Source organism: Macrobrachium rosenbergii, chromosome 13, assembly GCF_040412425.1.
Source record: "Macrobrachium rosenbergii isolate ZJJX-2024 chromosome 13, ASM4041242v1, whole genome shotgun sequence".
Classification (NCBI taxonomy): Eukaryota; Metazoa; Arthropoda; class Malacostraca; order Decapoda; family Palaemonidae; genus Macrobrachium; species Macrobrachium rosenbergii.
The window spans coordinates 30,683,913-30,710,937 of record NC_089753.1 but is presented as its reverse complement, the minus strand read 5'-3'; the positions used below and the strand labels follow the sequence as shown (position 1 = coordinate 30,710,937).

Here is a 27,025-nt window from a genome sequence, read left to right as displayed (position 1 = left end):
GAGTTTTAGTTTCAAATCTTTCACTGCAGTCCAAAGTAAAAGCATTTCTATCCGATCAACTCGCAAACACTGGGAGATATTTCTTTGAGAAGTTCCCATAATCAGGGTAGTCACCAGCCATTTTTCAACTAATTCAAGCATATTTGTGACAGTAAAGATATTATCAGTATTGCTAAAATAGCAAAAATTATAACACTGATAAACACTCGTAGTTTTACACCACTGGGCCCAAAAACACCAGTTCTTTTCAGTGCAGTAATCCAGCACAGAATTCTTTTTCTGAATTAACTTCATATGTCAGGACGCGCAGTAACTACACTTCAATGCAATATGAAATATGGGATAAAAATCTGTCACTTCTATACCTCAGTGAGCTCACCTCAACAGTAACTACATATTACTCCCAGTTCAAACTTTTCTGATTCCTGAATGCATAGCAGTTATTATTTGAAGACAATTTGCATCATAACATAAAATAATCACCAAACAGCACACTTTTTTTTATCACACTTCTGCGACCACTTTTACACTATTTTATTTCTTTGACATGTACATGTGAAACTACGCCCCCAAAGTCTTCTTCAGCACTACCAGCTGTCAAAATGACTGCTAATACAATACACAACACCCTAATTTTAAAATTAGTCATTCAACACACAAATCTGAATGTATTCCAAAACATTCAAGTTCTCAGGATTCCATGTTTATTGGATCAGAATTCCATCGACACAATTCATTTTCATAAAATTCAAAATCTAGTAAGACAACATTCTATGATACTTCAAAGACTTTAACATACTGTACTCTGGGAGCCATAAAACCTGTTTGATTCCTGTAAAATACTCTCAACAAAAAATAAATAAATAAATTAAGCACACAATATATAATTCAACATTCAGTCTGCAAACGGAAACTGAGGGACAACTGATCTTCCCTCAGTTGTTAAATGTGTCTATACTCTACTACTGACATTCCTTTGTAAACTAATAATGTGCTCTGTATAACACGAACTACATTGCCTGTGAGATTTTTTATACTTCTCATCATAAACATCCAAAATTACCTGGAAAAAAAAAAAAGGTACGGTACAAGATGCTTGCGGAAAACACAAAAGAATGCTTGTGGTTCTGCCTTAAATTTATCAAAAGAGTGCAATAAATTGGACAGCGAGGCAATGCGGGCGGAGTGCGGGTGCTCGCGTCACAACACAGACACAGGCGTGCGCCCCTTTCCCCCTTCCCCCCCTCCCCCCCTCTCACACGCAATCATTAACCTCTTTCATTCTTGCGCTTTCCCTCCCATTCCCCAACCCCCTCCCCCGCCTCCTACTGGCCTTCCTTTATAATCTGGTTTAATGTTAAAAATCTCGTATAATGATTCTATGACTTACAGCAACAGCTTTGGGGAATGGTGTCAGCAAGTCTGGACTGATTTTCAAATCTTAGAACAATTTTTCAGACGCTAATGATGTCAGCAAAGTCTGGACTGATTTTCAAATCTTAGAACAATTTTTCAGACGCTAATGATGTCAGCAAAGTCTGGACTGATTTTCAAATCTTAGAACAATTTTTCAGACGCTAATGATGTCAGCAAAGTCTGGACTGATTTTCAAATCTTAGAACAATTTTTCAAATGCCAATGATGTCAGCAAAGTCTGGACTGATTTTCAAACCTTAAAACAATTTTTCAGATGCTAAGTTGAATATCCCAGTTTCTCTCCAATTTCAAAATTCTGCGATCGAGTGATTGCATGTGAATCTCACTCGGCAAATCTTGTTTTCTGGGAAGACATAACTCTGACATCCGACTTTAAGGCCAACACCATTCCCAATGCTGTTACCACGCGTGACTCAACATCCACCAAACCAAGACCTAACTGCAGAGCTCCAATTGAAAAGTCATACTTAAAAAGATTCATTCTAGGTGAGAAAAACGGAACACACAGTATCGCCATTTCGTAAAAACAAATTAACAGTAACTGCAATTGGTCTCCTCATAGAATTGGTGAGATGTTTGGTAAACCGACCATTCTTCAACAGGACGACCATTTTTTTCCATACCTGGTATAGGACAAGGACCAAGTGCATCAACCACAACATCTTTCTGGTAATGGCAGGCAAAGAGTCGCAAATGGCACTCACTGGCATAGGTCTCAGCATCCGAACCACAGACGGGCCTTGCCGAGGAAGAGTCATCCGGGCACTGGGCATCACACTGCAGGGGAGAAAAGGTTGATTTTAGATATTCAAATTCTAATTACTTGATACGTTGGTTAGATTAACAATATTGCCTGTGCAGATTTGGAAATTGCTTTTCAGTAAAAAAAGCTTCCTCCTATAACAGTTCATACCTTTCTCATGAGCTCGGCAATCCTTTCAATATTTAATTTAAGAGAAAAACCAAAAACAACCTTTCAATAAAAAAAAAACCTATGTAAGAATTGTTCTGTACCTCCGACAACTCTACAAAAACCTAGAGAGAGATGCTTCACAAACAGGACATTATCTCTAAGCATATGCTCTATTCGCTATCTTACATGAATTTCTGTAGTTCTTACATATCAATTCCCTTTAATTTTAGTCTTTCTACGGTTCGTATCAGTTAAGCAGTTTTGGGTCTCTCTCCTCTTGTACATTACTTAAAATAGGAGAATAAAGACTGGCGTGTAGCCAATCTACACTCGCCAGTATTACGAGGCCAGACCACGTCGACAAGCACTGATATTTTTCGGGAAACCATGTCGACTAATAGTGCCTCAGATTTTTTTTTCGTCAATTCTTGTCAACAAATTCATACCAATCGTTTTACTAATCTTAATTCTATTATCATATCTCTTGAATTCAAACCTTTTCCCCTCCAAGAAATTGATTTCTACAGCCCCATTTTTAACCTCATAATTGTACATGAGGACCACTTTGTTTTAGTAGTTTAAAAACTACTTTACACAATCTGACATTTCTACTTGTCATTAATTTCCACACAACTTCCGGAACCTAGCTAGTTTCTGGGTCCCTGTGATCTACTTCTGAAAAAATATTACAAAATACTGATTAGTTCTTATTCCCATGCTTCGACTAAAAAACTCATATCCATCACAGAGTTATTATATAGTTCCTCGATTCTTCCTTAGCATCCCATCATCATCCACAAGTACCGAATGTTGTGGGTATTATTTGCTCGATTTCTGCACATCTCATGATAACATTGTAACTGTAGGGGATCTGTTTTCACAGCCTTCACATTGCCTTAACTATTTTATTACTAGCTGCGCTGAAAAACGCCAAACCTTATCTCTGTGAAGGACACTTTGTTTTTTTTTCAATATGAATTGATGGCGGATGATCGTCCGTGATGTTGAATTGTATATTTCTTTCTTTAATCTCTGTTCCGCACCTCTACAAACCATTTCAAGATCCATACACCTTGCTGACGGCAATACCCCCCGCCCCCCCCCCCCCTACGGGACCAATTTCCTTTTGTAGTTTTCACTTCGCATTAACCTTTCTCTAAAGGTTCTTCTCTTGAAATGCAAATGGTTAGGATTTGCATTTTAGGATTTGCATTTCAGTTAGTCCTCCTCCTCCTCCTCCTCCTTTCGTTACTAATCCTCTCCATTTACATTCTCCTTTTGTTACTCTTCCTTCTGTTTCTGTTCCCTTTCTGTTGATCTTTCTTTCTATTAACATTCTCTTTTGTAAGTGTTCATTTATATTTCTGTACCCTACCTGTTTACTGTTACTTTCTATTCTCTTTTTGTTGCTGTTCCTTTCAATTTCTGTTCTCTTCTTGTTACTGTTCCTTTCAATTTCTATTACCTTGTTACTGTTCCTTTCTATTCCTACTCTCTTTTTTTGTTACTGTTCCTTTCTATTTCTAATTGTTACTGTTCCTTTCTATTTGTATTCTCTTCTTATTACCGTTCCTTCCTATTTCTATTCTCTTTTTATTACTGTTCCTTCCTATTCCTATTCTCTTTTTTGTTACTGTTCCTTTCTATTCCTATTCTCTTTTTGTTACTGTTCCAATTCTCTTTTTCGGTTACCCTTCCCTTCTATTTCCATTCTCTTTTTGTTACTGTTCCTTCCTATTCCTATTCTCTTTTCTGTTACTGTTCCTTCCAATTTCCATTCTCTTTTTTGTTACTGTTCCTTCCTATTCATATTATCCTTTTTGTCACTGTTCCTTTCAATGTCTACTCTCTTTTTATTACAGCACCTTCCTGTTCCTATTCTCTTTTTCGTCACTGTTCCCTTCAATGTCTACTCTCTTTTTATTACAGCATCTTCCTGTTCCTATTCTCTTTTTCGTCACTGTCCCCTTCAATGTCTACTCTCTTTTTATTACAGCATCTTCCTGTTCCTATTCTCTTTTTCGTTACTGTCCCCTTCAATGTCTACTCTCCTTTTATTACTGTCCCTTCCAACTTCCATTCTCTTTTCATTACGGTTCCTTTCACACTCCTGCAGAAGTACGCAAACCACTCTCACCTTGCATTCAGCATGGCCGCTGTGCTCTTGACACCGCGCTCCGAAGTAGCACTCGAGATCAGCACAAGTCCGCGGGGGCGGAGTCGTGATGGCGGGAGACTTGCAGCCTTTGGGCCCCAGAACGAGGCCCTCGGGGCAGATGTTGCACTTCTTGCCCGTGATTCCCGGCTTGCAAACGCACTGCCCAGTCATCTGCTCGCAGTCGTCTCGGACGGACCCGAACAAGGAACATCCGCATGCTGGAACGGAACAGGGGTTAAAAACTCGTCCGTGTCACGAGTTATGATTTGCATTCGTGGATAAATAAACGAGCTCTATACTTTGCCGTTAATATCTTAGAGAGAGAGAGAGAGAGAGAGAGAGAGAGAGAGAGAGAGAGAGAGAGAGAGAGAGAGAGAGAGAGAGAGAGAGAGAGTAGGGTGCTTCCTTATGCAAGGGGAGTTCCAAAGATGAATATTGAAGAAAGCATATATACAGGAAGAAAGTACAGACCAAATTTCGCCCTGATGGCAAACATCGAATTCAATTCATAATGACACATTAATATTGACAAACAATGACAATCCCAAACATGGCTACCGATCTCGGACATTGTTCCAAGGGGAGAGTTTCTCCCCACCCCCCCAAAGTTTTAATCTGTGCCTCACACGTGATTCACATGCAAAACACGACTGTACCGTATTTCACAAGAATGCACTCCAACATAAGTAATCCTTGACAAGATGCTCACAAGAGACAAAAAAAAAAAAAAAAAAAAAAAAAAAAATAAAAAAATATATATATATATATATATATATATATATATATATATATATATATATATATATATATATATATATATATACATATACATATATATGTATGTATGGGTAAAATACGTACGAAGACACCCCGTGCTACCCAGCTGTATTCTTGGCAGACCCCAAAATCCCGGTTCACATCTGTCGCACTTGGTGCCTCCTACACCGGGCTTGCACCGACACTGGTTTGTCATTGGGTCGCAGATTTCGTCATGAGCACCAAGCTGCAACGACAGAAATATTGTGTACAGTAAGAAGAAGAAGAAGAAGAAGGCAAGGACTTCAGACTGCTCTTACAGCACCGGCAGAAATATTGTGCACAGTAAGAAGAAGAAGAAGAAGGCTAGGACTTCAGACTGCTCTTACAGCATCGGGCACCACAGAATGGCAGGTTATGGAAAACTTCTAATGTTACTGAATGAATGCAAAAGTTAATTATCAGATAAATCAAAATGAATGAAATGTTTTAACGCGAGTGTACAATAATCTTAAGTATGGCCGCTAAAAAAACTATCAAAAAACTAACTCATGAAGAAGAAAAAAACAAGGATTTCAGCATCGGGCACCATAAAATGGCAGGTTATGGAAAACTTCTAATGTTACTGAATGAATGCAAAAGTTAATTATCAGATAAATCAAAACGAATGAAATGTTTTAACGAGAGTGTACAATAATTTTAAGTATGGCCGCTACAAACACTATATAAAAATACTAGCTCATGTTTATTAGCATCTGAATATCCTTTTCCAAATTAATAATCATACTTAGGACGGTGCCTTTATAATACCTATCGGTGACCTTAGACACTTTTATTAAGCTGCTCCCATAAATTGTTGAACGTCTAAAAGTCTTATATGAACTTCTATAGAACAAGAAATAAATCCATATATTTTTGCCTTAAAGGAAAATTTCTACAAAAATACTGGAATCATTAAGTAGAACAGGGCCGTCCAACCCCATGCCCGTGGGCCAAAAGTGGTCCGTTTGACTTTGAAAGTGGCCCGCTAGAGAAAAATAAGTAAAAGTGTACTTTTCTCTTTTATATTATACAAATTAGATTTAAGGCTTATCCTGAATAAAGGCGGCCCGCATGACTTTTTGTTTTTCTAGAATGACCCTCAGACTAAACAACTTGGACGGCCCTGAGGTAGACAGTGTCGAACAAAAAAAAGTCCATGGACCACAAGAGCGAATATTAACACCATAGGTTTTTATATCCTTTTTACACACTTAGCTTACACCATAGAAACAGCCGAAGCAACGTGACAGCTTTGCTGCTGGAAGTTTACCTTGTGACACTGGCAGATTGACGGGCAACCCGCATAATTTGGACCAAGAGCTGCAGTTTTACCGTCCGGACAGCACCCAAAAGACTCCTGGCGACAAGGAGGGCCTAAAAGTGTTCCGTTTTCCGCTGCAAGAGAGTAACGTAGCAATGCTAGTACTGTAGTATTTGTAAAAGTAACCTTTCTAAGAAAAATCCCATTAATTAACACTACTTAACTGCTAAACTATGGTACCTATATGTATTGTGAAGAACTGTAGGCCTGTTTTTGCATTTTCCTTTTATCCGCTGACTACCAAAAGTGGTTTTAGTAGTTCTTGGAGAATTCAGAGTAGAAGCTGAATATGTTTCTTCTCGACATTCTTGCAAAAAGTCCTCAAAGTTTTGAATAAATAAAACCCAAATTTGTCAGGCAATGTAAAAACGCCTTGTCTCTGTTCTCCCGAATGTAGCTGAAGGCCCCTTCAGGGTTCATGAGCTAAGTACAATACATCTAGGTAGCACTTAGACCAGTGGTTCTCAAACTGGGGGTAATTACCCCCGTGGGGGTAATGAAGCTGTTTCTGGGGGTAACGAGGCAATTCCAAATTGTAATAAGAGGAACACTGCTTTAATTTTAATTTTTTGTCAAAGGAATAATGTCTGAAATCTAAATTCTTTATTTCTCAAGACTTGAGTAAAAGTGAAATTAGTTTCTTACATATAAAATGCATTAGAAATTAAGCAGTCCAATATTTTTCTTTCCTTTATATTATAACTTCACATCACTGAAGAGGAATGGGGTAGGTAGGGGTAACGGGGATCTATCACACCACTGCCTGGGGTAGGCAACGATACACAAAAATTTGAGAACCACTGACTTAAGAGAATCTGACTTCGAGCCAGTACAAAATGTAATTATGAACAGTGACCAAATGAACACTGGAGACAAACGTCTGTAAACAGTTAATGAATGACTGCTCTGGCGTTGCCATTACGCACAGGTATGCTTTGCGTTGACAAAGTGCACCATTACAAGATCTCATATTGCACCCACAAAATGTTACTGCCGTAGAAAATGTGAAACTACTTATGGTGCGATTTTGTATATGAACTATGCTTCGACGACCATCACAAAAAAAGGACGAAAACCTGCACTTTAAGAACCCTACCTTGATCAAGGGGACAACACTTTGCAAAGGACAATGTCCAGTGGCAGTAATAGCCTTCAGGGCATGTCTCTGTGTCGGGTCCCTTGCCGCAATAATAATCGCGGCCAGTCGCTGGGTTGATCAAGGGCGGACTGCCGTCGCAGGGAGTCAGTTCAAAGTCTGAATGGGAAGAGAGGGAGGAAAAGGAACTTACTACGAGTATTAAAAAAAAAAAAATCATCTCCTAAAAAATTCCACAATTTACAAATGATTTAACGGAGGGGCACGTGAGTGGGAAAATAGGTCCACTGGGGGTACTGATAATGACCTGACTTTAGCAATAAAATGATTTAACGGAGGGGCACGTGAGTGGGAAAATAGGTCCACTGGGGGTACTGATAATGATCTGACTTTAGTAATAAAAAGATATTTCAAAATGGCCACATTCAAGAGTTTCTTGATGATAGCACTCCCGTTTCGATTGGGGGATTGGCGGGTCGAGTCTTTTTCACAAATTTTCAAAAACGAAAATAAATTTTTTTTTTTTATATTACGGAACAAGGGCTCAACAAGGACTAACAACAGGGGTGTTCCATGGTTTTCGAATCAAGGGTAAATAATACGACGATTCCACAACTACAATTGAAGATCTGTATTAAAAAATGGCGTAACAATGACACAAGTGATTGAAAACAATAATAAACATGACCAGTAAATGTGCAAAAGGCTTGTACGAATGACAAAATATTACAACGCTAAGGAAATGAAAAATGTGAACTTTGTTAGCAAAAAATAACAATGGAAATATTAAAAAACTCCAAAGGGGAAACCAGATATAACAGTGACGACAAACTCTAGTACAAAAATGGGGGCGGACGACGAAACCTATGGAAATAATAGAGCGATTTGTATTCTCAATAATATACTTTTCTAAATGTCGAGAAAGCGAACTTTCAAATTAAAAAAAAAAACTTTCAGAAAACGAGTCGGTTTTTTAAATTTGTCTTTTAATAATAAGTCATCAGACGTTATCTCATAAAATAAGTCTTTTAATAGTAAGTCATCAGACATTATCTCATAAAATTTGTCTTTTAATGTCATCAGACATTACCTCAAACAAGAGACATTACAATTCCAGTTTTTAATATATTTCTTAGTACAAATATCAACTTTTAATTCTTAAAATATAATGTTTTGTATTAAAATGGAACATAACACATCGTCCTATTGACTGAAAATAAACAATCATTTGCATAATCTCTCGTTTTGTATTAAAATGGAACATAACACATCGAGTAGTCCTATTGACATTAAATACTGATAAATGGAAAAAAAAAACTTGGTTTATCTTTATTTTAGGAGTTCTTTAAAGGTCCGAAATGTTTGTGCATGGCAAATCAAATTCTATAAAATTTCATGCACAGCTTGAGGGGCATTCACAGCATGCACAAAACCAACAAACATCCAAAACAACATCTACAACAACACTGAGAATACACAGACAATAAACAACGATCTTAAAGAGAACGGAAACGAAAAAAAAAAAAAAACTTCTCTGGAACTTACGATTTTACAAACAGAAACAAATGTTTATTTCACTCACGTGACGTTCTCGCGTGTTTACTCATTAGCTGAGAGAACTCATATTATTTTGTTGGTTATTTTATCTACTTCGTGATAACATCATCATCAGAAAACTACGAGCAAAACACTTGGCAAGAAGGAGCGTTTTAAGTTATCTACTGAGAACTTAGACGGTAGTGTCATTGTAGTGTCATTGGCATTCTTCAAACTTATCAGTAGCTTCATCATACGGAAACTATGAAAATGACCTTCAACTGAATAAATTTCTCTTGATAAATAATGATATACACACCTGAACTTTCAAAGCAAACTTTACCAGGAATTACAATCAAATGTTATTAATGTCCAGATCATTGATAATTTAGTATTAATTACCCTAAGCTGTTATTAATGTTTCAGATCATTGATAATTTAGTAGTAATTACCCTAAGCAAGTTAACACTAGTTTTGCAAAGTAGTGTTGCAATGTGAAACAAATCTGTCATAATTTTAGGAAATGTATTCTATTCTGAGAGACTAATCAGCTTCATTTCTCACATTAAAGGTACACTGATGTCAGAGATTTCATTTCTTGCATTACAGGTACACTGATGTCAGCGATTTCATTTCTCACATTAAAGGTACACTGATGTCAGAGAATTCATTTCTCACATTAAAGCTACACTGATGTCAGAGATTTCATTTCTCACATTAAAGCTACACTGATGTCAGAGATTTCATTTCTCACATTAAAGGTACAATAATGTCAGAGATTTCATTTCTCACATTAAAGGTACACTGATGTCAGAGATTTCATTTCTCACATTAAAGCTACACTGATGTCAGAGATTTCATTTCTCACATTAAAGCTACACTGATGTCAGAGATTTCTATAGGCTTTAGTTTTCCTTGTAAGCTTCAAAATAACAACAATCTTAAATAACTTCCTAAAGTGAGATAACTGCATTAAAGCGATCACCTTTTAGAGAAAGGGTGCGTGCGTCCTATTGTGTTCAAAGACAAGTCTGACTTCAACCCACAGACGAAACACCCTGAAGAACCAGGCCCTTAGGGTACCTAGAACATCTAAGTTGTTCTGTTAAGGTTGGCCCTCAGACCAGTAGGTCAAGTTGTTTAGGACGACAAAAAGTTAACCAAACTGCATCCAACAGATAGCTATGGATAATCAATACTAGGAGGTGACCACTACACTATACCTTGCAACTGACACATAACTGAAACCCACATATTCACTTTAATGAAAATACACCTAACTGTCTCTCTTACAATTGAATATCTTTCAACTGAATATAGAATTTAGGCCAAAGGCCAAGCACTGGGACCTATGAGGTCATTCAGCGCCGAAACAGAAATTGACAGTAAAAGGTCTGAAAGGTGTAACAGGAGGAAAACTTCAAAGCAGTTGCATTATGAATCAATTGTTAGGAGAGGGTTGAGGAAAGTAAGATGGAATGAAGAGAATATGAAAGAAGGTACAGTAAAAGGAATGAAAGGGGTTGCAGCTACAGGGGGTCGAAGGCACGCTGCAAAGAACCTTGAGTAATGCCTACAGTGCACCCGCCTACGGGATTGAATATACTTTGTTCCGAATTGAAGGAAATGAATGGAATAAAAGAGTCTAATGCCTAAGCAGAGAAAATCTTAATATCGTCCAAAAGAGTGTTTTCTCCAACGAATAATAATAATAATAATAATAATAATAATAATAATAATAATAATAATAATAATAATAATAATAAATAATAATAATTCTAAGTTGCCAAGTAACTCAAATGTTTACGGCAAGTCTTGCGGAGGTACTGAAATATGGTGTGGCTTGTCCGGAGATTTTTAAAAAAAAACATCTTTGAGGTGTTCCTTAGGTAGGCAAGGAATATAAAACCTACGGACGTTCCACTCCATGTTTCAGTACCGGCTCAAGACTTACTGTATAAGCGTGAACATCGGAACATAGATGTGATATGTTCCTTTTGTAAAGAGAATTTACCACCCAAGAATGTTTACCTGTACATTTGTCTGTGACAAAAAAAAGAAGTAAAAAAGTTACTGGCGGAATTCATAAGAAAGATCGAAAATATTTTATACAAACTGAATGCAAATGAGGCAGCAATCAAATTTAATTCCACTTGTTTGAAAGACAGTCTAATAATAATAATAATAATAATAATAATAATAATAATAATAATAATAATAATAATAATAATAATAATAATAATATGGTTTCATCGAGCTCTACTGTCCATGATGTTCGAACAAAAACGTAGCAGCTTCTCAAGAATGAAAAAATAAACGAAATCACCTCAGAAGCAAAGGATGAATCTGATTCCAAATGGAAGACAAAATTATATCAGTAGAATGCGGTGTAACTAGTCAGTAAGTCCTTGAGAATTAACTTCATTCTCGATGAAAGTTAAGGCTCAAAGTCAATGTCACTAGTGGAAGAGGTCAGGCAGCTTTGGTAGACTGCTGATCTCTGCTGTGACGTATGCAGGGAAACAGCCATGACGAGAGAGAGAGAGAGAGAGAGAGAGAGAGAGAGAGAGAGAGAGAGAGAGAGAGAGAGAGAGAGAGAGAGAGAGAGAGAGAGAGCTGCCACTGGAAAAATAACCTTGGTGGTAATTCCCGGTAAGGGAAAGTTTCAGGATATTGAACCGAATGGCCAAGTGAGATGATACCATGGCTTACACGAAGGAAAAATCTTACGGGAAAATAGTCTCACACAGAAAAAAATTCTTACTGGAAAACAGTCATACACACAGACGAAAAATCCTACTGGAAAATAGTCACACACAGACGAAAAATCTTACTGGAAAATAGTCACACACACACACACACAAAAATCTTCCTGGAAAAGTCACACACAGACGAAAAATCCTCCTGGAAAACAGTCACACAAAGAAAAATCTTCCTGGAAAACAGTCACACACAGACGAAAAATCCTCCTGGAAAACAGTCACACACAAGAAAAATCTTCCTGGAAAACAGTCACACACAGACGAAAAATCCTCCTGGAAAACAGTCACACACAAGAAAAATCTTACTGGAAAACAGTCACACACACACACACACACAAAATCTTCCTGGAAAAGTCACACACAGACGAAAAATCCTCCTGGAAAACAGTCACACACAAGAAAAATCTTCCTGGAAAACAGTCACACACAGACGAAAAATCCTCCTGGAAAACAGTCACACACAAGAAAAATCTTCCTGGAAAACAGTCACACACAGACAAAAATCCTCCTGGAAAACAGTCACACAAAAAAAATCTCTTCCTGGAAAACAGTCACACACAGACGAAAAATCTTCCTGGAAAACAGTCAAACAGAAAAATCTTCCTGGAAAACAGTCACACAGACGAAAAATCTTACTGGAAAACAGTCACACACAAGAAAAATCTTACTGGAAAAGTCACACACAGACGAAAAATCTTACTAGAAAACAGTCACACACAGACGAAGAATCTCCCTGGAAAACAGTCACATACAGACGAAAAATCCTCCTGGAAAACAGTCACACACAAGAAAAATCTTACTGGAAAACAGTCACACACACACACACAAAATCTTCCTGGAAAACAGTCACACACAGACGAAAAATCTTACTGGAAAACAGTCACACACAGACTGGAAAACAGTCACACACAAGAAAAATCTTACTGGAAAAGTCACACACAGACTGGAAAACAGTCACACACAAGAAAAATCTTACTGGAAAACAGTCACACACAGACAAAAAATCTTACTGGAAAATATTCACACACACACACAAGAAAAATCTGACTGGAAAACAGTCCCACACAGAAGAAAAATCTGACTGGAAAACAGTCCCACAGAAAAAAATTCTTACTGGAAAACAGTCACAAGGAGACGAAGTAAATTCCCTTTCAGACAATGCATCCAAGAGTCTTGCGGATCAAAATGCTACACCACCGAAAAGATTAGTATTAAACCACCGAGGGGGAACAAAGTATTAATAGCTGCTATGAATGTACTCAGTGTCATTCTAGCTTAACCTAATTCCTTCTTCAGTTGAATGGAAGCAACGACACAAAATAACCAAATTCTTCCTGAAATAAACACGCTCCCTTTCAACATTGTCTTATAAGGTGATACTAATATACTTGATAATAAGATACGAAAGACCTTTATTGCCTGCACTGATCAATGGGTAACTGAAGATCTCTCAGATAGTGTATATACACACACATATATATACACACATACACACATATATATGAGCCGTTTCCTAATTTATAAGCATTTTTTCGCTTGGACATTTCAACCCTTTCATTCCATTATCTCTTCAACTCCCTCTTTCTAGGGCAAGACAACATCCACCCACGCACATACACACACACATTATATATATATATATACTATATATACGTATACATATACATATTACTTCATGTCTCCCAAGTTCCTCCCAGAAGCAAAATCGATATCCAGTACTGCAAAATTGTGAAAACAATGGTAATTCAGACAGATGATAAACTAGTGAAAAATCATTACGGAATTCAGGAATCGTGATTAAAATGATGCCACTTAATCGCTGGATGAATACCAAAAGCGAGATTTCCTTCATTCTTCTTCTTTTACAAAAGTTTCTTTTAGAGTTTAGATCCAAGGAGAACACCATAAGAGGAACAAAGAGTATTGAAACTAAGTCAAAACACAAAGCTATCAACTGAGACGTCAGGGACTAAAGTTGGAGCAGTTATCACTGATAATTTTACACTCAAACTTTCGTATTGCACAAAATCGTGAAATAACATAAACTCGACGGTGTTATATCAGAGTGAAAACTCAGAAGCTGAGGTGATCGTATTTTGTGAGAAAAGTGTACTGTACTGCTGTTTTTTATATTAATATATATATTCTCGTTCTGATGGAACAACAAAAATAATTAACACACTTGCAAATTAAAGACATGACAATCTTTTAAATTCTGCTAAACACTCGTTTCATTTTGAACATATCAATTTTTTTAGTACTTCAAATAATTTACGCAGTGTACAAATATTTCTATAAAAAGTCATTTAAATGTATATAACAATAATAATAATAATTATATTAAACCTGCCTAAGCTACTATACAAGTAATATCGTGAAATTTGTGATATTATAGAAAGTCTTACAACAAATTATACATGGTAACTTTCCCGACGAGGACTCTCGCATTTTTAGACGAGAGGAAAAACAACACTTACCACAATGAACAAATTACCCATATCCTAGGCTTCCTCACCAGACAACCTGCACCACTTTCAAGTTCTCGCAACACTCAAAAGGATTCCCATTAATTTGCCATGCAAGTGCTTTGCTTAACTTTGCAAGTGTCACGTGATTTTCAAGTCTTAAAATGGAAGACATCGATGAAAATAAGCCTAGGTTGTTCAGTGTTTATAATCAACTCGTAGGGGATGAGAAAATACAAAATGGAATTAAAAATATGTAAAATAGTATTCCCAATTCACTGTTTATCAGCTCGTGGGGGATGAAAAAGTATAAAAGAATTAAAATTGTGCAAAATAGCATTACCCAATTCCGCAGATTCACATGCCGCAAGATTTTCTGAAATCAAAAGTAATTATTTGGTTGATCATTGTCAGGTGATGATTGAGAAATGAGAAATAATAATAATGCCGATTTAGTTTTAGGATGGCGTAGAGAACATGAAAAGAAAATATCGTACTTTCACGTTGAAGAAATACCCTATCACAGCACGATACAAACAAACAAATCTTGCAAACGACAACACAAAAAACACTCATGCTGCGAGGAATATATATATATATATATATATATATATATATATATATTGTATATATATATATATATATATATATATATATATATATATATATATATATATATATATATATATATATATATATATATATATATATATATAAAGTGGTTAAATCTAAGAATATATATATATATATATATATATATATATATATATATATATATATATATATATATATATATATATAATATATATATATAAGCGTGCCAAACACCATTCTCAAAAAGCGTGCCTCACGAGACAGGCTCTCTCAAACAGCAAACTCATAACACAGAAGTCTCAATGGCGATTCAAACTACAACAAACAACCACAACAGAGAAGAGAAGAGAGAAAGAGAGAGAGATAGATAGAGAGAGATAGAGAGAGAGAGAGAGAAAGTCTCTTCGCTGAAATGCATCATATCAGTGACGGCAAAAAAAAAAAAAAACACCAACATCAAACATCAATCACAACATGCATTGTATGCAAGCCATGCAGATTTTGGATGTTATTTTAGGAACGTTGAGAGGCGTCACACAGAGGAGGGTAAGGGTTACAAGAGTTTCTAAAGGACTGAACGCACGAGGGTATTGAGGTGCCCAGAGTTTGGTGACATTGGCAATGATTCCGAAGAAGGAGCGAGTCCCCTTCTCACTTCTCTCTCACTCTGTCTGAAAGCTGCAAGTATAATTTTTGAGATGGGCAAAACCACAATGGATCAGTCCTTTAGCAATACGAATGGCGGCCATTGGGTGGTGCTGTGGCTGTGATGGACATGCTGCAGGAGGAGCGGAATGGACAGAGCTGCGGGCGGGCGGGCGGGCGGGGGCGGGCGTAGTGTTGCAGAGTACCTTCACACAGTTCCAGGGGCCTCAGCCTCAGCTCGACCTGGCGCTGGCACCCTTCTCGAATCATGAGGCACTCGCTGGAGTACATCTTGAGGTCCGAGGCACAGACGGGATTCTGAGGCACGTTGGAGCAGTCTAAACGGCAGGAGCACCGGGGCAGGCCGTCCGCCAGCACCGTGCACGTCGATCCGTACTCGCAGGTCATGGAGGCGCACACGTCCGCGGTCTCCTCGTGCCCCAGGGGATGCGCTGGCGCCGGAGGACCCACCATGGGGGGAGGAGGGGGCGAGGAGTCACGCGGCCTCACAAGTCCCGGGTCATCCTCTTAAATCAGCCCCCCAGCATGTTTTATTAGTCACAGCCACCACCGGTTATTATGCACATACACACTCAACAACGCTATGCAGCCATGGGACGCTCTGACGGGACCTTTGCTTCAATGCCATCAGCCGGGGTCTCGCAAATTACAGTAAATTTACTCAGCCGGAAAAAAGGTCTTTAACTATCAAATGCTTTGTGCTTGAAAGAATCACGCTTCTTAATTAAGTTGCAACTTGATATGACTGATAACTAAAAATATATTTTACATCAGAAACGAGAATGTGTGTTTTTTGATATCATAGTAACAAAAGTTAGCTGATGTGCACTTAAAAGATGTATACAAAAAACTCTTTATACGAATTAAAAAATATTCTGAAACAAAGGCCTTCGAGTTACAAATGTGACGTAAAACGAACAGAAGCATCCTAAAGCTTTATAAAAAAAAAAAAAAACAAGAAAAAGAGCAGGCTTCTAAAAACGACCATCAACAGAAATCCACTCTAAGGATTCGAGAGGGTCGCCTCAGAGCGTTCCATGGCTGCGCATAAACTATTGAGATGTTCCCTAGCGTAAGAGGTTGAGGTTTTTTGTGATGTTGCAGGCGACGAGGAAAGGCAACAAACCACCTGGCATCACCACAAAAGCAAACGACGATAGAGGCCCATATCCACAGCTAATGAACACATTTACAATTTAAGAAGAAGAAGGAGATGGAGAAGAAGAAGAAGAAGGAGAAAGGAGGAACGGGGCCAGAGCAAAAAACATACTGTTCTGGGGGGGGGGGGGAGAGAGAGAGTGCCATTGCACTTTCAACTAGCATCATGTAAAAACAAAAGACAAACGAATGATTCCTTAAGAGGATTTGAAGGCACATAGACGGGTACGTCAGAAGAAGCCAAAGCTGATTGCAGGAGTTTAGGTCTAATATATTTTTTTTTTTTGTTTTTTTGGCTAAATTTGAAATGATGCCAGTGCCCAAAAGTGCAATACATTTCTATTGAGTTTTATCTTCTTTAAGAACACATTAAACTGTATCTAACTATTCTTTTTTTATGGTACTTATCCAGGAGAAGCCAGAATTATGCAGTTCCATTTTATTAAGCTTAGAGAGGCTCAGTTAGTTAGCTTGGTGCTGTTATTATTATTTTTTTTAATCGTTCCTAACTCTCGGCTCAAAAATGCTCAGGAATATCACACAGTAAGGGGACACTATTGGGTACATCTGAACTTCAGTCACGATTTAAGAGAGATCTACGACATTAGTCTAAGAACTGATGGTACAGGATATATAAATATATATATATATATATATATATATATATATATATATATATATATATATATATATATATATATATATATATATATATATATATATATATATATATATATATATATATATATATATATATAAAGTGAAAGACTTCAGAGCGTCTTCTAAATACTCCCGTGACACTGTGGTGATACAGGACAAATATTTAGCACAAACTCACTTAAAACCATAAAAACCATAATAATCACTAGTGAGGGTAACTTTCATTTATACAGTACCTGCATGTTTTGGGATTGTCATCATCAGTTAAAAGAAGCAAACGAGGAAGAAGAAGAAGAAGAAGAAGAAGAAGAAGAAGAAGAAGAAGAAGAAGAAGAAGAAGAAGGAGAGAGAGAGAGAGAGAGAGAAACTCAAACACACAGACCTATAAAAAAAAGCGATACGCTCTAGGCTTTCTAGACTAATATATAGAAAACGAGAAGCACCCACGAGGGAAAGGTTAAGAAAACGGCATATATATATATATAAATAATGTCTATATAAGACCGATGACACTTCCAAAACAAAGAGAAACGGAAAAGAGAACGAAAGAGGAGACGAGGAAAATAAAAACGTACAGAAAGACGTTCAAAATGTAAAGAATCGTCCCAGCACCTAACACACGAGATGGGTAATCAACCTGAGAAAGACAGGGAAACGAGAGGCACCGTGTACTTACTGACTCCGGACGTTCTCGCCTCCGAACACTCTCCGACAAAAGTCACTCGGAGGCCGTTCTCGATGCCGCAGGCGGCCTTCTGCATCTCACACTCATTGATGTACGTTTCCCCGTTGGAGGCGCAGACCGGCTCGCGCGTGTCCGGGCACTCGCTGGGGCATATGCACCTTCCGGCCTCGCACCGGGCGCCGAATTTGCACACCACATGTTGGCATAGATCTGCAGTGGGGAAAGTTATGATTAAATGGCTTCCTACAAAGCAAAATCAAGATTCTAAAACAAGAGTTAAGTATGATGAGATGACCTACAAAGCAAAACCAAATAAAACAAGAGTTAAGTATGATGAGATGGCTTCCTACAAAGCAAAACCAAGATTCTAAAACAAGAGTTAAGTATGATGAGATGACCTACAAAGCAAAACCAAGATTCTAAACCTTAAGTTAAGTATGATGATATGACCTACAAAGCAAAATCAAGATTCTAAACCGTAAGTTAAGTATGATGATATGACCTACAAAGCAAAACCAAGATTCTAAAACAAGAAGTTGATGAAATGACCTGATTCTAAACCAAAGAGATGAGATGGCTTCCTACAAAGCAAAACCAAGATTCTAAACCAAAGGTTAAGTATGATGAAATGACCTACAAAACACAACCAAGATTCTAAACCAAAGGCTAAGTAGGATGAGATGGCTTCCTACAAAGAAAAACCAAGATTCTAAACCAAAGGCTAAGTATGATGAGATGGCTTCCTACAAAGCAAAATCAAGATTCTAAACCGTAAGTTAAGTATGATGATATGACCTGAAAGAAAACCAAGATTCTAAATCAAAGTTAAGTATGATGAGATGGCAAAACCAAGATTCTAAACCAAAGGTTAAGTATGATGAGATGGCTTCCTACAAAGCAAAACCAAGATTCTAATCCAAAGGTTAAGTATGATGAAATGACCTACAAAACACAACCAAGATTCTAAACCAAAGGCTAAGTATGATGAGATGGCTTCCTACAAAGAAAAAACCAAATTCTAAACCTTAAGATATGATGAAAACAAAAGAAAACCAAGATTCTAAACCAAAGGTTAAGTATGATGAGATGACCTCCTACAAAGCAAAACCAAGATTCTAAAACAAGAGTTAAGTATGATGAGATGACCTACAAAGCAAAACCAAGATTCTAAACCAAAGGCTAAGTATGATGAGATGACTTCCTACAAAGCAAAACCAAGATTCTAAACCACAAAAGTTATTTGTTGACATTTTGTATTGGGAAAACGAATGGGAGTCATTATGATTTATTTTATAACTGTAATTACTAAGATATCTAGAAATAATTAATTAGAACTTTTGAGTCAAAGTTGGGCAACGCAGTAAAAGTCCTAATTACCGAAATAAACAAATTTTTTCCCTAAAAAAAAAAAACGAATGCTGAGAGACCAAAAACGGCCGCGGGCGAGAGAGAGAGAGAGAGAGAGAGAGAGAGAGAGAGAGAGAGAGAGAAAAGGCCAGGCAAGGAAGGGCCCCCTGCCCGCCCCCATTAAATTTCCGCTTCCCAACATTACTAACGTGAGGAAAATTGGCAACAGGGTGAATTCAGGAGCGAATTTGTCCTCATTCCGTCGAGGGTAATGGAGATTTGATGCGATCTTAAGCGGTTCCTCCGGAGCATTACCGTCGCGCCGAGGAGGCGGTCCCGGATTTTATCAGAATTATAAAAATAAAGTGGTAACAAGTTTCCTTCGCTCCTCTTTCTCTCTTCTTCTTCTTCTCCTCCGTCTCCTCTTTGCTAATGATCAGATTCATTCTTTCTCTCTCTCTCTCTCTACACCAGAGAGGAAATATTCTTTCGATTCTCTTATCGAGCAGGTGCATAAAGGCAGGTTGTGTCCTACGATAACTTTCATTTTCGAGTTATTAAATAAAGTTTGAAGGTGACGTAACTATGCATTTGGGATACGTACTATGCATCCGGGATACATATACGTTTGGTTATTCGGGCGTTATGTAATACATATAAAAATACTCAAGGTTCTCAATAACAGCTCAAACAAAGGTTACATATTATTCGAGAAGCCTTAAGTAACACGGTGAAATTTAAAGATTATTCTATGTTCTACCGACGAGAATTAAATTAATAATTGTGTTTAACTTTCACCTCTCTCTCTCTCTCTCTCTCTCGCTTCTGATCCTTGCACCTACTATAATTCCAAGTAACTGAGCGAGGCTAATCTTAATGCCAAAGCTATAGTAACTGTGAAGATCTTATACTGTGCAAATAAACTAAATTTAAAGTATAAATAAGTAAAAATTCCGCCGAAGTTTCTTCGGCGCAATCGAGTTTTCTGTACAGCCGCTACAGCGTATAATCAAAGCCACCGAAAATCGATCTATCTTTCGGTGGTGTCTGTAAATTGCTGTATGAGCCGCGGCCCGTAAAACTCTCAACCGACCGCGGTGGCCTGTGTTGTTGCGTTGCCAGAAGCACGATTATGGCTAACTTTAACCTTAAATAGAATAAAAACTACTGAGGATAGAGGGCTGCAATTTGGTATGTTTGATGATTGGAGGGTGGAAGATCAACATACCAATTTGCAGCCCTCTAGCCTCAGTGGTTTTCAAGATCTGAGGGCGGACAGAAAAATTGCTGACAAAGCCATCTCAATAATTTTCTTTAAGAGGAAACTAAAAACGAAGTACTCTTACATATACACATTATGGAAGAAATACAAGCGGAGTTATTTCGTCTAAGAAAGAAGTAAAAATGGATACAAAGAAAGGAATACATAAAAAAATGTATATGGATATATTATGGATATACTGCAATTAAGAAGGAAATGCAGGTGGATACTGAACGGTCAAGAAAGGACAAGTGGATACAATAGGATAAACAAGAATATTGCAAGTGGATAAATGGCAATCAAGAAAAAATAATAAGTGGATATCAGGCAATCAAGAAAAAACAAGTGGATAGACGGCAATCAAGAAAAAATTAACAAGTGGATATCAGGCAATCAAGAAAAAACAAGTGGATAGACGGCATCAAGAAAAAATTACAAGTGGATACATGGTAATAAAAAAAAGATACAAGTGGATACACTAGGATAAACAAAAAAAAATGACAAGTGGATATAAGGCAACCAAGAAAAAAGAGAACAAGTGGATACAATAGGATAAACAAGAAAATTGCAAGTGGATAAATGGCAATCAAGAAAAAAATACAAGTGGATACACTAGGATAAACAAGAAAATCATAAGTGGATAAATGGCAATCAAGAAGAAAATACAAGTGGATACATGGCAATCAAGAAAAAAAAATACAAGTAGATACATTTGGATAAACAAGAAAATTACAAGTGGATAAATGGCAATCAGGAAAAAAATACAAGCGGACACACTAGGATAAACAAAGAAAATCACAAGTGGATACAAGGCAATAAAGACAAAAAAATACAAGCGGACACACTAGGATAAACAAAGAAAATCACAAGTGGATACAAGGCAATCAAGAAAAAACAAATACAAGTGGATACATTACATAAGCAACTTCCGAACTTACCGCAGTCGCCCCTGGAGGCCACCATGATGAGTTGCTGTTTCCTGCAAGCGGCAACTTTGAGGACGCACTCGTTCAAGTACGTTTCTCCGTCCGTCCCACAAACTTTGCTCTCGGCCTGAAGAAGATAATTAGGACGTCTCTTACTATACCTCTCTCTCTCTCTCTCTCCTCCTCCTTCCAAAACAGACACGTCACTACAGTGGATTACACCTTTTAAGTCAGGTAATACACGTTTTTCAACACAGTGGCAATTCATCTCTCTCTCTCTCTCTCTCTCTCTCTCTCTCTCTCTCTCTCTCTCTTCCAAAATGAACACGTAAATACAGTGGATTCCACCTTTTAAGTCTGGTAATACATGTTTGTCAACACAGTGGCAATTCCTCTCTCTCTCTCTCTCTTTTTAATTCTGGCAATTCATGTTTTTATTAAGTATGCAAATGCATCTCTCTCTCTCTCTCTTTTCTCCTCCATCCAAATTGAACACGTCAATACAGTGGATTCCACCTTTTTAATTCTGGCAATTCATGTTCTTATTAAGCACGCAAAAGCGTGCATCTGAAAGACTTTTGCTTCTAATGGATTCCACCTTTTAATTCTGGTAATAAATTTCTTAACGTTCCGGTAATACATGTTCTTATTAAGCAAGCAAAAGCGTATTACCTTAAGACAATAGCTTCTGAGTAACACAGCGTCTGACAACAAATTAACAGAGTTGTGAAAAACGCAAGGAACTCTTCCAAATTCATCCAAGTTTCTTTACCCGGATGTAATCAGGCTAAAAGTCGACTGACTGCCGAGGGAATTAAACGAAAACTAACTTTACTTTTCAAAAGGATTATAAACTTAGACATCAGCTTTCTCCAAAGGAGAAAGCACACGCTACGTGGAATTATTTATCTTGTTATGTGGACTGGTTTTACGTCTATTTCTCACGGGATCTTTTACAAGCAAGAGCCCGTGCGGGAATCATGCTAAGAAAAGTCTAAGAACGTATATCGCTGGCCTTGGTGCAATAATGATGATAATTTTGAAAATAAGAAAAATACTATTTCCTTAACTTACCAAAATTAGATGTCATTAGAAAAAACTTTGAAATGAAGAGAAATATTTTTTGCGTATTACCTTCATTCAATATAAAAAAAATTAAATGGCATTACAAAAATTGAAATAGGAACAATGCTATTTTTGTGTATATTACTTTTCTTAACTTAAAAAAAATATATACCATCTGTTAAAAAACTTTGCAAATAGGAAATATTTTTTGTGAATTACTTTCCTTGACTTAAAAAAATTAAATTAATTTTTTAAAAAAGACTTTTAGAATATGAAAAAATACTATTTGATTTGTACTACTTACCTTAAGTTTAAAAAATCAAATTAAAAAACTTTGAAAATACGAAAATACAATTTATTGTTTATTACTCTCCTTGACTTAATAAAAGTCAAATGACATAAAAAAAAAACACTTTGAAAATGGGATAAACTGGGTATTTTTATTCTTAAAAGAACTGAATGCCATTTACAGAGAAAACTTTGAAAACAAGAAAAAACTATTTTTTTGCATTACCTTACTGGACATATATCAAAAAGTCAAATGCCACTTTTTAGAGAAAACTTTGAAAATAAGAAAAAATTTTTTTGCGTACTACCTTCCTTGACTTAAAAAAAAAAAAAAAAGTCAGATGTCATTTTTACAAACAAACCGATTCTCCTTACCTTGACGCATCCCTCAGGACAGACGCACCGACCCACTCCTTTTTCGTCGGCTTCGCAGATCCCGTAGAAATTGCACTGCTTGTCCTCGCAGCCGCCTGGAAAGAGGAGGACGACAGGTGACCTCAGCTGGAGAAACATCTATTGACATGAGACACAATACCGCAAGACCAAGAGAAACTAGGTCTACCCTGTTGGGTGGAGTCGCCTCCCACCTGGGGTAACTACGTAGGCGATGACGTATCTTAGAGGTATACCTGCTCATTGCGGCAATTCACCTGGTGACGCAGTAAGGAGGTTGACAAAGATCCGCCAACGTGGGGGATTTTGGAGGGGGAAGTGAGCTGACCTTCTCTTTCTCTTGGCATTGCAATACCTTTTCCTCAATATTTATTGACTCGTATACTATAGATATCGGTTACAGTACCGTCAGTATCGACATGGAGGGAATGTTGTCAGATATATATGAAAGTAACTGATGAATTTAGGACGCAGACGACAGTATATTGACTGAAAGCCAATTTTTCGGTGAAGTAAATATACGAAGGTGTGAAATACACAGAAAAACTCGTATCAGAACACCTGAATAGTCATAATGAATGAAAATGGACGAAAAATTAAAAGAAAACGTTAAAAACCACACAGAATAATATGCACAACCGTATGTAAATTCGCAAACAGGCTTGGAGTGACATCGGTTACCTTGGTATCCCACAGAATTATGGACGAAAAATCAATGGATGGAAAGATGAAAAGTAAAATATTTATCAGAAATGAGAGATGGCGTCACTTATAACATCTACAGAAGTGTGAAAGACACAGTTCACCAAGAAGTAATAGTTAGACAGGCTGGACCGAAAGGTGGAAGAAAGGATGAGGGAACGGAGGTCAAGTAAAAGGATAAAATGCGGGTGCAGCCAGAAGCCGAAGGGAAGCTGCAAATACCATTCAGCAATGACTACACTGCCCTAAAATGGAAGACTGCAGTATCTGCAAAAATACAAAACTGAGAAAAAATGGTAGAAAATTTTGCAGATACTGAAGAATCATTCTGAAACTCAGTAACGTGTGTATTACTGTTTCACGAGCTAAGTGGCATATCTCAATTTCGATTTTGCAGATACTGCAGTTTTCCCTTGCAAATTTTGGATACTGAAAAGTGATCCTAAATAAAGCATTGAAGAATCATTCTGAAACTGCAGTAACTTGTGTATTAGTGTTACACGAGCCCAATAAGTGGCAAATCTCAATTTCGAAAATTTTGCAGAAACTGCACCTTTCCATTTTAGAGCAGAATAGCCTACTTAAACATATAAAATGCATAAATAAATAAACAAATACATACATAAAAAAATAAAGAAACTCGTAAACGAACCAAGAAACATCTACTCACTGCATTTGCCCCTATATCTGACTGTGAGGTTTCGATGTATTCTACAGGCCTCGGCCCTTAGGTGGCATTCGTTGTCGTAGGAAATGCCATCGGTGCCGCATACGGGATCTAGCTGCGGTGGGCACTGCGGGCACTCGCACACGGGCAGACCCTGTCTGTCGACGCACAGCCCGCCATGCCCACATTCGTGTCCAGCGCATGGTCCTTCCTCGCCTGCGATGATCATAAGGAAAGGAATCAGCGTAGGACAATATGTAATAGATTTATAATATTTTCTTTGATTGAGACACATACATGGGCTGTATTTGAATATAATTACCCACAAGCATGTACTCTCTCTCTCTCTCTCTCTCTCTCTCTCTCTCTCTCTCTCTCTCTCTCTCTCTATATATATATTATATATATATATACATACATACATACATATGTATATACATATATAGAATTAAATAAATAAATAAATAAATAAATGAATAAATAAACATATATTTTTATATACATATATACATATAAATATACATAGATAGATAAATAGATAGACTGATAGATAGCTAATTAGTTAGCACATTTACTCGAATACACAACTCACTCCAAACAAAACTAACAATCTGTTCTTGGAACTAAAAGACGATATCTGCTTTTTTCTTATTCTTTTTGTTTTAGTAACATCACCCAAGCAAATCTGGCGGGGCTCATCTGCATAATGCAATCGTTCCGCAACTTTCCTCTTCCGCTGTAAATTTCTGCATACATCGATGTCAAAACGACCCGACATTACAGAGAAGCACTGATAAGCGCCGGAAGAAGAAGAAGAAGAATATTCCGAGACAGGAAAATATGGATAAATAACCCACAGCTGAGAAAATTGTTAAAAGGAAGAGATGAAATTTTAAGTTTTTTTTTTTCGACAAATATAACATTTTAAAGACTTGTCCATAATGGCAACTATATCAGCCTCTGAGGATAATTCTTAAACCAATTCTTAAACCAATAAGTTCTTGAGATCTCTCGAGGTCTCTTTAGATCTGGGGGAAATATTAGGACCACAGGCATCTCAAAATGTATAAATATACATGCATATATATACACATATATTATATATATATACAGTATATATATATATATATATATATATATATATATATATATATATATATATATATATATATATATATATATATGTAACTCTTCCTCATTCAATATTTGCCTGATGAGAGAGACAATTGGTCTCTGAAATATAGCGTTTATTTTCTACATTTTGGCGTTTTAATGGGCTCCTCATATTTGATGGAATTCTGTTTTAACAGAAAATATTTCACAGTCATATATATATATATATATATATATATATATATATATATATATATATATATATATAGAGAGAGAGAGAGAGAGAGAGAGAGAGAGAGAGAGAGAGAGAGAGAGGAGAGAGAGAGAGAGAGAGAGAGAGAAAGTTGGGGCCTAAAACCATCAACCGCAACAGTCTTACCGCAAATTCCATTCAGTCTTACCGCAGATTCCATCCAGTCTTACTGCAGATTCCATTCAGTCTCACCAAACACTCCATTCAGTCTTACTGCAGATCCCACTCAGTCTCACCGCAGATTCCCCATTCAGTCTTACCGCAGGTTCCACTCAGTCTTACCGCTGATTCCCATTCAGTCTTACTGCAGGTTTCCATTCAGTCTTACCCGCACGTTCCATTCAGTCTTACAGCAGGTTCCATTCAGTCTTATCCGCACGTTCCATTCAGTCTTACCGCAGACTCCGTTCAGTCTTACCGCAAACTCCATTCAGTCTTACCGCAAATGCCACTCAGTCTTACCGCAAATTCCACTCAGTCTTACCGCAGACTCCGTTGTAGCTGACGTCGATGTCCACCTGATTGACACAGACCGCTCTCTGGAGCTCGCAGAGATTATCGTACGTCTCTCCGTCTGTTCCGCAGACGGGTCGCATCACTTTCTCGCAGGGCATCGGGCACTCGCATCTGGCGATGCCCTTCTTGTCCACGTTGCACTCCTCGCCCGCCATGCACGATATGGCGTCGCATGGGTTCAGCCCTGGGGGAGTTGAAAAAATGCGGAGTTAAAGGTCTGGGAATAATGAGAGAGAGAGAGAGAG

The 27,025-nt window shown here is 37.4% G+C and overlaps 1 protein-coding gene across 1 annotated transcript in view; it reads right to left on the bottom strand.

The window, feature by feature from the left end:
• The window catches only part of LOC136845112 (agrin-like), a 694,081-nt gene that overhangs the window by 31,850 nt on the left and 635,206 nt on the right, over nucleotides 1–27,025 (bottom strand). Inside the window, 11 exon segments of the mRNA XM_067114940.1 lie at nucleotides 2,061–2,214; nucleotides 4,488–4,726; nucleotides 5,370–5,511; nucleotides 6,577–6,701; nucleotides 7,724–7,882; nucleotides 15,932–16,252; nucleotides 18,241–18,459; nucleotides 21,796–21,910; nucleotides 23,512–23,606; nucleotides 24,902–25,114; nucleotides 26,749–26,964. Coding sequence (XP_066971041.1) covers nucleotides 2,061–2,214; nucleotides 4,488–4,726; nucleotides 5,370–5,511; nucleotides 6,577–6,701; nucleotides 7,724–7,882; nucleotides 15,932–16,252; nucleotides 18,241–18,459; nucleotides 21,796–21,910; nucleotides 23,512–23,606; nucleotides 24,902–25,114; nucleotides 26,749–26,964 — 1,998 coding nt within the window.